Below are 12,422 nucleotides of genomic sequence, written 5' to 3'. Positions count from 1 at the left end.
TTTAGACATGTTGGCCTTATAAACTTTATCACTACCAGTAAGAATCATCACAGCTGGAATAAGATTGAATTCAAACCATAACAATGATAAACAAAGCCTTTTGAACAACAAGTCAACAACATGATTTACATTTGCAAATATAGATCAGGTTATACTGGAAAAGTGATCCCCCCCAAGTCAGTATGTTCATGATATGTTGCATCATTGCATCATGACTTGTACAAACTTATACTAAATTGGTCATTTATATACCACTTTATGAATACAGTACGCTGCAAAATAGAACACGCCTGATGTGAATGAGCCACAAGACACTCACAGTTATCGGTATTGTGTATGGTCTTTTGAAGCAATTATTGTGAAAGTTCAATTGGAGTTCAGACAACTGCAGCCTTCATGATTGAGTAAACATTCTCATGAACACTGCCCAATGAAGGAGATAAATCACCAAACAGTCATATCTGCACTCAATCAGTCTGGTGATGGTCTATCATCACACATTTTTACAGGAAGGTACAGTACATATACTGTGCAATGTGTACATGTACATACTGTACTGCATTTGTACAACTTGTCTGTCTGAATTACATTAAATAAATAAAAAATAATAACAACATTTATAATGCGCACATACATGTATCCACCCCAAGAGATGCTCAAGGCGCCTAACAAGGTAAGTACATGTACATTGAACGAAAATAATTTAACATAAATAAATATAATTCAACAACGTTAATTACATCAGATTGTGAAATACACTAAAGAGTACATACATTAGAGTACAGTACATGAACAATGTACAAAATGTACATGGGTGTAGGTTCAATTACTGAGATACAAACTGTACATGTACAGTCAAACCTGTATACAGCAACCGCCCAAGGGAAACACAAAATGTGCTTGTTGTAGACAGGTTCCTTTAGTACATGTTTCAAAGAGAAACCATTTTCAAGGGAACCAAAAATGTGCTTGTTGTAGACAGGTGGTCACTGAAGCAGGTTTGACTGTATAAGGATGAAGCTTCCTACATGTAGTTCTGTCTCATTAAACTTCTTGGTTTAATTGTGTGAGGTAGCAAAATTGCATCTCTTGGACTGCATGAAAATTCTTCCAATTTCTTGGTTTGCCAGTTAGGTAAAAAAAAAAATTTGGGTGAGCAGAATTTCTTGTTTGTCCAGCGTGAACAAGTTCTGCCTATCAAGCACACACAGTACACAAGCAAAGTGTACATTTCTACACTGCACAAGTGCGCAGTTATTCACGGACATGAACATGCCGATAGATCCATCGTCATCCTCAAGAAAAAGCCTCCATTTTGCTTGACAACATAATGACGAAAAACCTACATTTGAAATGACGTAAGCATGCAAATCTAATAAGGCACAGGTACCAAATATGAGCTTTCCTGTCTCCGATATTGATTTTACATGCCCATAGTGCATCATAATTGGCAGGTGCCTTGGAGCATGCATTCATGACCCTTAGCTAGCGTTGTTCAAATCTTTGCTCATCTGTAATAACTTGAGATTTTGTAATGTGCAAGTAATTAACCTTTAAATTATTGATTGCAAGCCCTAGTTTCAATGCACGGTACACTGTGTACAGTGACAATTTCTTTTGTGCGCATCATTGCTGCCATGTTTTCATCGATCTAAAGTAGATGTAGACGGACATTTTCGACCCAATTTTTCTTCTGATTTTAGTCATAAAATCATGATTTATCAAATAACTATCATCAATTCCAGCCAATATTAGCAGCTATTTATACTTCAAACTATTCAAAGCAGTAAGTTGTAGTTATTTGTAGGCTTACAATGACTGTACGAGCTAGACTTCATTCAAATGAAATAAATTTGTCATTTTTAAATCTATTGAGACAAGATTAGAGATGCCTGACATACACAATTTCAATTCACATTTTTTTAGATAGAAGAGTTCTGCAATCATACGAAAATGGATGAGAGAAAGTATTCTTTAAATTGTGTGGGCCAATAGTGAGAATAGCGAAAACAGTTTTAATCGTTCTATCTTTTTATGCAATGCAGCACAGAAATTACCAACACTTTTTATACTACATGTATGAAACCAAATAATGAAGAGTGGCAGGGAGAGGAGGGGAGAGGAGGGGAGAGGAGGGGAGAGGAGGGGAGAGGAGGGGAGCAGGTCAATAATCAGACCGATCTACCAATCAATGATAAACCCCTACATGTACCATGTGTCCATCAAATACAGCTCCCTTCATACACACCAATCTGCACATTAGCAATCCAAGTGTGAAATTTGGATGAGCATCCAACATTTGGCGTACACATGAAGACCCTTTGGTTGTCCTACAAATGTCATTCAATTTCAATCAAGAAATGCTGCTTGGCGGAGAAAAGGCCACAAATATCCTAGGGGATTCCAAGGAGGGGTTCAAGCATAGAGAAGATGATCACACTTTAGTGGAGTAAAGCCCTCCGCACAGAGTAGAAAGTGTGAGAACATGGCTCCCCCGGTATATATACCTCCTACACAATAGCAAAGGTTAAAGAACTAAACATTGATCAAATTATAGCAATTACATATGGATGGCTTCCCTGAGGATAAGGCAATGGTTTGCCTAAAACAATTCAAGAATTCCTTGAGGAACATATTGCCCTTTCTTTAACGCATTAGAGTTCCTCCCCAATCTCCCCTCATTGCTATACCATACAAGTGCCTGTCAATCTACCCTATTAAAGGCAAGACACAGAAAACAACTCACTTCAAAACACCAATAATCCTGCTGCCTGCTCATGAATTTGAGTATACATGTACATGCACAGGCAGGTAAATTCCCTTTTTTATATACATGTATGAATGTACAATTATGAAAATAATACAAGGAAGTCCAGTATGTACTCTAGCCTAGGCTGGGGGGGGGGGGGGGGGCTCCAAATGTACATGTACAGTATGTAAATGTATTTCTGTGTTGGATCCTCAAATACCTTAAATAAGTAACATGCTTGCAATCAATTTTCAGTGAGCATAAAAACATAAATTGTTGAATCATAATGTGTCTGCCTATCAAAACAATTATTCCTTTTGGCCTGTATGAAAATACCTTTCATTTGAAATTATCTGTAATCCTCATAATATCAATCAACTGTCTGAAGGTTTATAATACTCAAACTCTAAGCCATGGTTAGCATTTAAAATGTGTTGTACGTATTTCTACCCTCATCATCAAAATATATAAAGTACTTCCTTGTACAGTTTTCAGTTCTCAAAACCAAAACAAACTTAACAAAGGAAACAATTAAAATGTGTATCAATTTCAAAATCACTCAAAATCATCAAAGGTACGTACGGAGGTTAGTTTCTAGGTTTATGGTCGCAATTAGGTTCTATTCGGTAATAGTGTAGGAAATTGGCACATAGCGATTGTCGCAGGAGAAAGTGTTGTATAGCCACCAATGTGAACACGACACATTGTGAAATGAGATACAGCCTCAAGTTCACCAACCATAGAACAGCCTGGCATTGTCTTGCCTCATTACGCTCCGCTACGTTTCTGCCCGTAGGGAATATAAGAACGCACACCCTAAAAGCTCTTATGCATGGAATTGCTCCTGGTCATTTATTACTCCCAGCTAATGAACTTAGACGGCAAGCATCTCCATATTACTGCCCTCAAGCATATTATTGGAATGAAGAAGAGTAAGAACTCACCAGTATAATCCAGCCAGCCTGTCAGACAAGCCTATGAACACAGTTCCATTATGGACCTAATGTATGTACAGCTACATGTACTGTATGGTTCCATCAAAATAATGCTGTACTAGCAATATTAGAGAGAGGGAATTTGGCATTTTGCAGCTAAATTTCTAAGCTGTACAATGTATGCAAATGCAAAGGATTTTGTAGGATGGTACATGCTGTAGTTGGTACTAACATGGTACATGTACAGAAGAATTGTTTGTTGGTGTAAGGTGTACTACATGTACATGTACCATGGTTGGTGTCCAGGGAAAAAATTAATATTTATTTTTCGGGGGCTACTTTTCAAGCTTGCCTGCATGAAATAACAATCTAAAATTTGTTTTGCATTGAACTCTATGCAAACTACAGGGGCTCTTTCCTGATTTTCGGGGGCTCTTTTAGGCATTTCGGGGCTAATTCGCCCCGAGCCCCCGTGTATTTTTTTCACTGTTGGTGTCAATGTTATACAATCTACTATGCTTTCAGATAGTTTTGGGTCACTTTTATGCGAGGAAATATACATGGGCTCTTTTCCATCATGCTGTGTAAAGCTGTCAGAAGTACATTGCATACTTTAGATTTAAAAAAAACACAAAGTTTTCTCTATTTCACAAGTATTGGCTTTCGCAAACAAACCATGTTTAAAAAAATAAATTTCAATATTCTTCTTTCTAAATTTGCTTGTGGCCTACATGTACATGTATATACTGGTACATGTATCTTATAAAATATTAGCCAATTCAAATTCTTCATAAATGATAATGTACATGTACATGTCGGTACACATTTAGGGGAAGTACATGTACAATGTATGGTCTAGAACTTCAATACTACTGTTCATGTACACTGTACATGTACATGACACTATCACCATTAGTCATGAATCTTCAGACCCACTACAACCACCACCGCCATGATGTACCGATCTGCAAAGTATCATCATTTCAAAGAAGACAGATTCAAGTTTCCGGCATTTGACCCAGATTCTGATCTCTCCTTTAGGAGTTAGGGTTCTCCACCTCTCCTGAACTTGAGTTGACACAAGCCAGCAGACAACCCATCCCTCATACATGTACATGTACAACAAGTCACACAGCACTACAGACCGACCGACCGACCGGGATCTGAAGTTTCATTTTGGGTTGAAACGAAATAGAAATGGGAAATATGTGGGTGTGTATGTGATACTGTAGATTGGATTTAGTCTGCATGCACAGGCTCCATTTGGACACTAATAACTAAATATTAAATGCAATTACATTGTCTGAAGCCAAGCCTAACTCTGTCAGTCTGGGGCTATGGTGGGTATGAGGTGCAGTAGATTTGCATAGATCTACAAGTACATTGTACATCAATGTCCATGAACAGTAGTCTCATAGTGCAGACACTCAATACTCACTCACTACGACTGACTCAGACTGGTGCATGTAAACTAGACTGGATTGATGTCCAGTGGTGCTAGTATAGGACTGGATCCTGTGTACAATGCATAGGTGGTTTAGAGTTTCATTCAACAAGGTTCAATGGCACTGAGATTCTATGAAACAGTGTGACACATCACAATCAAGAATGTCACAAACACAAAGGGGTCCCACATTCAATAGAAAATGAAATAAATATATACCCAAATAGCATTACAACATACCCTTCATAATTGCATACATTTTTGTCATATTATCAATTTCTATTTATCAAATGTGACTTCAGCAAAATTTTGATCACCCAGTATTAAAAGCTTTATTTAATATATTCCATAATATTGTAAACAATTTAGATTTATGTAACTTTACTGTATTTGAAGCAACAGACAACATGACTCTTCTGCTTATTTTGTGAATGACTAGAGGGCTTTATAATAGAAGCATGCTCTTCAGAAATAACATCCTAAAATGATTGACTAGCACATTTATACACAAATATTTATAATTTTAAAATAATAATAATAATGATAATGAAAATATATCTATAGGCCTACATGTATATTCAAAGGGGTCCGTATTGCATTTTTACAGTCAGTGTGAGTCAGTACTACAGTACATGAACAGGTACATGTACATGTAGGTACAAAATTAAATATTTTGCAGGTCTGGACATCAATTTTGGGTGCCCTTCAAAGCCTGTTTATAGTTTCAAGCCATGATGCACATGTACAGTACTGTACATTGTAGCTACAACATGCCCTGAGCTACATTACATGTACATGTACACACTGTACAATGTATTTTGTAGATAGTATGATAAATAGACTAAAATACAGCATTACTGTACCAACAGATGTACATGCATGAAGGAATGATGCACTGTGTACTGAGAGGTAGTTGTCAGCTAGCATTGGAGTCCTACTGAGTTAACATGTGAACAGGAGTGTCTGGTTACTACCTAGCAATGAAATCAGATGCACATCCTAAATACTTCTTTCTTGACTCATCCCTATCTGGTGTAGCACCAATAAAAGATATGATATGACTCTTCAAACATGATTAGACCAGATTAGAAGCAATGTATTAAACATTGATTCAGACACGCCTACTTTCCAAAGGACCATGCAGACTCTGTATGTAAATATAAATCACTGTCTGTTTGAAACATGTTGGCAGAATACAAGTCTTCTCAATGCATACATTCATGCGATGTACCACAGTGTAAATACAGATACATGTACATTTACATAACACCATTTAGCAGTGCTACAACATTGGTCTTTTCAGTTTTAAGGGCTTACTGTACTGCAGTGTCAAACATATACAGTGTAGGTGAGAATATCTGACACATACAGTGTACAATGTACATGTACATATGTACAGTACATGTTTGTATATGTAGCACCACAGCTCAAAAGGAATATATTATGCATACTAAAGGATTATATTCTTTTCTTCCTTTTTTTTCAAATTCCTTCCTTTCTAAAAAAACTTCTTTCTGCTATCTAATGTACTATTACTGTGATTAAATATTAGGTCCTTCTTGTACATGTTTAAAGCTATGATCAACTGATGCTGGCTGAAAGCATGGTTAACCACTCCAAGGCCTCCTTTAGATTTAGTTTAGAAATCACAGCATTAAAGTAAATAATGTGATCATCAATAAGGAAGTACCCACCTGATAAATCACAACAATTAACAGGAAATGAGAATTGCCAAGTGATATGGAAGAAGACAAACAAAACTAATGAAATAAAATATCATCCAGGTACACTGTACATGTAGGCTACATTGGGTTATTGCCAGTTTTATATTTATACCCATGACAATACCATTTCAGGTACACGTACATGTAGGCCTACATGTACATGTACTGTACATGTATGTACAATGCAAGTTTTAGGGAATAAAAAATTTAAAAAAAGATTGTAGGAAGAGCATCAAGGTACATGATCTTCTCAGGAAACAGGAAAGGCCAAGTATTGGTTTGAAGAATCTGTGGTCTCACAAGAAACTGAAAGTACCATGTTCAATTTACATGCAGACCTACTGTACATGTACTCTGTACAATACTGTATGCATTTCATTGTTAGTTTTAATGTTGGTACATGTCGTTTGGAGTATACTGTACATGTACATATACATGTTAAAGAACTAATAATGATTGGATTCAAAGCATGTTGACCTCCTTTATTAAAGTACATGTACACTGCACAAGTAAATAGAACATGTACACTGTACATGACTTCATGTAGTAAAAACTTGTACCCATACGTTTCAACATATTGCTACAATGTATGTTATATGTACATGCAGGGTATACAACATCAAGACCACAGAATTGAATGAAGTTGTAGATTGTGCATGCATTAGTCTGTGCACATGGATATAAGATAAAGTAGGTTGCTATCTTTAGAATGTAGATGTACAAAGATGAGTGTGTGACCTTCTAACAAGGTTCAGCTTAGAGTCGTCAATCATCAACCTCCATGGAGTCCATGTCTGTTGATGTGTCACCTAAAAGAGCTTCCACTATTTTCAGACTACAGCATGTCACTATTAATACATGTTTACACAACCTACCCGAACATGTACATGTACGGTGTATAGGCCTACCTAAATTTATTGAAATGTTTTATGTGAAAGGAGAGAGAACATGAACTACAATGTACAAGCTGTAGTAGGCAGCACACTAGTCAGAGAACAACCCAAGTAGTTGAAAGCATTTAAATGTACATGTGCATGTATGTAGAATGTATTGAATTGACTCATGAGTCATATTTGACCGACTCTTAAAAAGGTCTACTCTTTAGTCTCTTTTCACACTTTTTTTGCTTAACCCCGTACTTTGCTTAGCCCCGTACTATCCTTAGCTCGGACTAACTTTTTTGGCTTTTCACACACGCTTTTTTAGTCCTGTACTAAGTAAGCGCCTATCCCGGAATAAGAAAATTCATGCTGTTCTCACTGCAATTTGTTAGCCCCGTACTACATATAGCTGTATAGTGTGAATATTCATTAATTTGCTCCATTGCGTAGTACCAGACTATTTTCGTTTCTGTTGTCATTCATCTGCTTGCAATTACAATTGCGGAGTTGGCACCACCATTGCGGGGTTAGCCCTACTTTTTTGCAGGGCCAGCTAACCCCTACTATATAGGTGGTGCTAGCCCACTTTGGTAAATACATGTGTGAACAGAAAATGTAATAAGCTTAACCCGGACTAGACTATAGGTGGGGCTAAGACCCCCTTTAACCCCACCTATACTATAGCCCGGGGTTAAGCAAATAGTCCAGTCTCAGGAAATTCAAATCGTTGTCAGATTTTAAACCCCTTTCCCCTCCTACCAGGAAAAATTGACACCCGCCCATAAGAAATGTATACCGGTATTGACAATGTCTGGATCCATATTGTATGCATTAATAATTCATTTTCCATTGAGAAAGTTTATATTCATCACTCATCAGGACATTGTTGTTAAGTTTGGATCAGAATGACAATACTCACCTAATGTAGATAAGTAAGAAATCACAATAACACACACTTGGAGCAGCAACCCCCGCTGACTTGCTTGTGTGGCGCCAATATATGCATGATTTCTACCACACAATCGGCGAATACATCGTTCACATTCTGCGTGCTCTTAGCGGAGCTCTCGTAGAAGGGCACGCCCCAACGGTTGGCGAGGATCATTCCTTCACTGGTGGGTACCTGCCGCTCGTGCTCCAAATCTGCTTTATTCCCAACAAGTACCATCGGGACTCGGTCAGTTCCTTTAACTCTTACAATCTGCTCACGAATATTGAGAACATCTCCAAAGGATTGTTTGCTCGTTACGCTGTAAACTACTACAAAACCTTGCCCGTTTCTGATGTATAAATCCCGCATTGACGCAAACTGTTCCGTACCTGCCGTATCCAAAATTTCTAAGATCGCCATGGTGTTTTCAACTTCGATGGCTTTGCGATAGAAATCCTCGATTGTAGGGTCGTATTTCTCCACAAAATTTCCCGAGACGAACTGTACTGTCAGGGCACTTTTGCCCACTCCTCCGCTTCCTAAAACAACAACTTTATACTCCCTCATCTTGGTGTATTTGAATGACTTCTTCGCTGAAGAAAACTCACTTTATTCAAGCGAAGTGCAATACTTGCACACGGGTTTCTGTAATGCGAAGCAAGCAATGACGATGAACAGCTGACCGCGACCGTGGGAACTCCCAACACACAGTAGGCGGCTAGCTCTGGGATCAGGCGACTGCACAAGCACAGTATAGCCACTGAACTATAACGACAGCGCTGAGCTGCGGTACCGGTACCGGTGAACGAGTGAGATGAATGTAAAATACAAGTGTACCAAACAATCGTCCGACTTTAAAACTCAAAAAAATTAAGAGAAGCACGTTCCTCCATAAAAGTCAAGCGAATGAAGCTTGCTGATGAAGCTCTTCCTTTGAAATATTTACGTGAGTAAGTTTTCCATAGTCCGTCGGCTGACCTTCTTTTCCCGAAATCACAGCTAAATCTAGAATATTAGCAACTTGAAAAAGTTGAAACTCGAAGGAAATTGCATGCGTATATGCACGCCCGCAGAGGGCAGCAGACTATGTAATCAAAAAGGGGACATTTATCTATAACATGTAGGCGTTGTCGGTTTCTTCAATATTGAATCTGAATCATGAAGATTAATGCTTATTTTTACCATTATTTTGGATGAGTTGTGGGATATAATAGTTAGGATTCAGTTCTAACGTAAATTTTATTGAAAAATCTAGGCATAACATGACAAAAAATATCTCTTAACATTTATTTATCCGATTTTTCTATAAATCGTTTAGTTTTTGCATGGCATTCATCCGTATTGTATTATTTTGGGGGTTGTTTGTTCTACTCTGTTTTGTTTTAGATTCGTATCTTGTGTGTATATGTTTTTAATTTATCCGAGGTGGGTCTTGAAAGAGGAAACAGAGAGAAAAAATTCCACACACGTAACATCTATACCACACCGTCTCACAGTGGCGGATCCAGGGGGGGGGGGGGGCCCGGGGAGCCCGGGCCCCCCCCCCCTTGAGAAAAAAATCATGTAAAATCACGTGATTTTTACCTTTTTGGGGGTTGGGCCCCCCCCCTGGCGCTCAAGGGGGGGGTGCAAATTGAATTTTTTTTGAGGATCAAAAAAAAAAAATGTGCTCACTACCCCCCCCCCCCCCCCCCCCCCCCCCCCCCCCCCCCCCCCCCCCCACTGAGCGAGTTTTTGGCCGGCGCGTTTTTCAAATTATCGGGAGCAAAAAAAAAAAAAAAAAAAAAATTGTGCTCTGTACCAGCCCCCCCCCCCCCCCCCCCCCCCCCCCCCCCCCCCCCCCCCCCCCCCCCCCCCCACTGAGCGACTTTTCGGCCGGCGCGATTTTCAAATTTTCGGGAGCAAAAAAAAAAAAAGTTGGGCCCCCTCCCCTAAGAAATCCTGGATCCGCGCCTGCCGTCTCACCATCAATCCAGGAGCAACAATACTGGCATGTGGAGGCCTAAAAAATTAACCATTTCTTCTTCTTCGTTTGGTATTATAATGGCTATTAGTCAAATTTGACTATTGTTGCCAATTTCATCGCATCTCTTTTTTTTTTTCCAATCTCATTTTGATTTTTTTTCATAGTCTACCCAGTGTTATGTAACAAAAAAATAGAAAAAAAATTATTTCAAATTAAACGACGATCCGCACTGCGGCACAGTTCCAACTCACGCTGGCCCTGTCCTTTCTATGATGCCTTCTTACCAGCCCAGCGAGATTACGCCGTAATGAAAAAATATATTATTCCATTTTGTTACCTAAAACTGGGTAGACTATGACTTAATATTATATTAAAATGAGATGGGAATTTTAAAAAAATAATTTTTAACCAAAACATTAAGAAAAAGAGATGCGATGAAATTGGCAACAATAGTCAAATTTGACTAATAGCCATTTATAATACCAAACGAAGAAGAAGATCTATTATACCCTCCATGTAGGTTCCATGACAAATAATCCGCCGACGATTGCTCCGCCGACATTTACTCCGCAAAACGCGACAAGTGTACCGCGACATTTGCTCCGCTACAGTTGCTCCGCTGACAGTTGCTCCGCCGACATCATTGCTCCGCCGACATTTGCTCCGCCGACAATTGCTCCGCCGACATTTGCTCCGCCGACAATTGCTCCGCCGACAATTGCTCCGCAAAACGCGACAATTGCTCCGGTGACAAATGCTCCTCGAACGACAGTTGCTCCGCCGACAGTTGCTCCGCCGACAATTGCTCCGCAAAACGCGACAATAATATTGCTCCGGTGATATTTGCTCCGCCGACAATAATATTGCTCCGCCGACATTTGCTCCGCCTGAAGCGACACTTGCTCAGGTGACATTTGCTCCGCCGACAATTGCTCCGCCGACATTTTGCTCCGCTAAAAAAAGTGCCCCGTAAAATACAAAGGCTATTACGACAGTAAATGTTGCTCCTCCCCAAAGTACCCCACAAAAGACGATGCTCCGCCGACAATTAAATTGCTCTCTGATCCACACGTGCGGCCTCGTGGAAGACATGAATGCTCCTCTGGCAATTAGTGCAATAAATGCTCAGCCGTTTTTTGCTATTCCCCATAATGTTTGATTTAAAAAACATTAAGTTTTAGCTCCTTACGCAAGTTCTCCGTCGAAAGATAATTACTCCGCTCAAAATCTGTTTCATTCAGGCGCGTACACAGGGGGGTGTTTGGGGGGTTAAACCCCCCCCCCCCTTTGGTAATTTTTTGTGTGTAAACCCCCCTAAATTTCTCTAAAATCCCCCCCTTTTGGATTTTTTTTTTTTTTTTTTTTTTTTTTAAAAAAAAAAAAAAAAAAATTAAAAAAAAAAAAAAATTCCCATGGTTTACCTAAAAAGCTGACCTTACCCCCCCCCACACGGAGCAAAATGTCAAATTTTCAAATTTCGAGACCAAAAAAAAAAAAAAAATGTGTCCTCTTACCCCCCCCCCCCCCCCCCCCCCCCCCCCCCCCCCCCCCCCCCCCCCCCCCCCCCCAGCAAACCTAAGAGAGAGATAAGGAAGGGAAGGGAAAGTGAAAGAGGAGAGAAAGGGAAAGGAAAAAAAAGAGAATGAAGAAAGGTAAGGGATATCAGTTGCAATTTTCCCGCCAACAAGGTGTAGATCGGAGGGGGGGGGGGGGGCACTGGCATACTGATAGGGGAGGGGGGGGGAGGTTGGAGAAATAGAATTCAAACGTGGTTTATTTATAATTCCATAAC

At 39.4% G+C, this 12,422-nt stretch overlaps 1 protein-coding gene across 1 annotated transcript in view; it reads right to left on the bottom strand.

Annotated features, from left to right (window-relative positions):
* Positions 1-9,683, bottom strand: part of LOC753090 (ras-related protein Rap-2c) — a 38,291-nt gene extending 28,608 nt beyond the window's left edge. Inside the window, exon 1 of the mRNA XM_011666396.2 lies at positions 8,653-9,683. Coding sequence (XP_011664698.1) covers positions 8,674-9,231 — 558 coding nt within the window. The 5' untranslated portion in view covers positions 9,232-9,683 and the 3' untranslated portion in view covers positions 8,653-8,673. The remainder of the gene's footprint in view (positions 1-8,652) is intronic.
* Between the last annotated feature and the right edge of the window lie 2,739 nt (positions 9,684-12,422).

This window comes from Strongylocentrotus purpuratus, unplaced genomic scaffold, assembly GCF_000002235.5.
Source record: "Strongylocentrotus purpuratus isolate Spur 01 unplaced genomic scaffold, Spur_5.0 spur5_scaffold_12, whole genome shotgun sequence".
Taxonomy (NCBI): Eukaryota; Metazoa; Echinodermata; class Echinoidea; order Camarodonta; family Strongylocentrotidae; genus Strongylocentrotus; species Strongylocentrotus purpuratus.
Note: the sequence above shows the minus strand (reverse complement) of the source record. Positions and strands in the feature narration are given on the sequence as shown.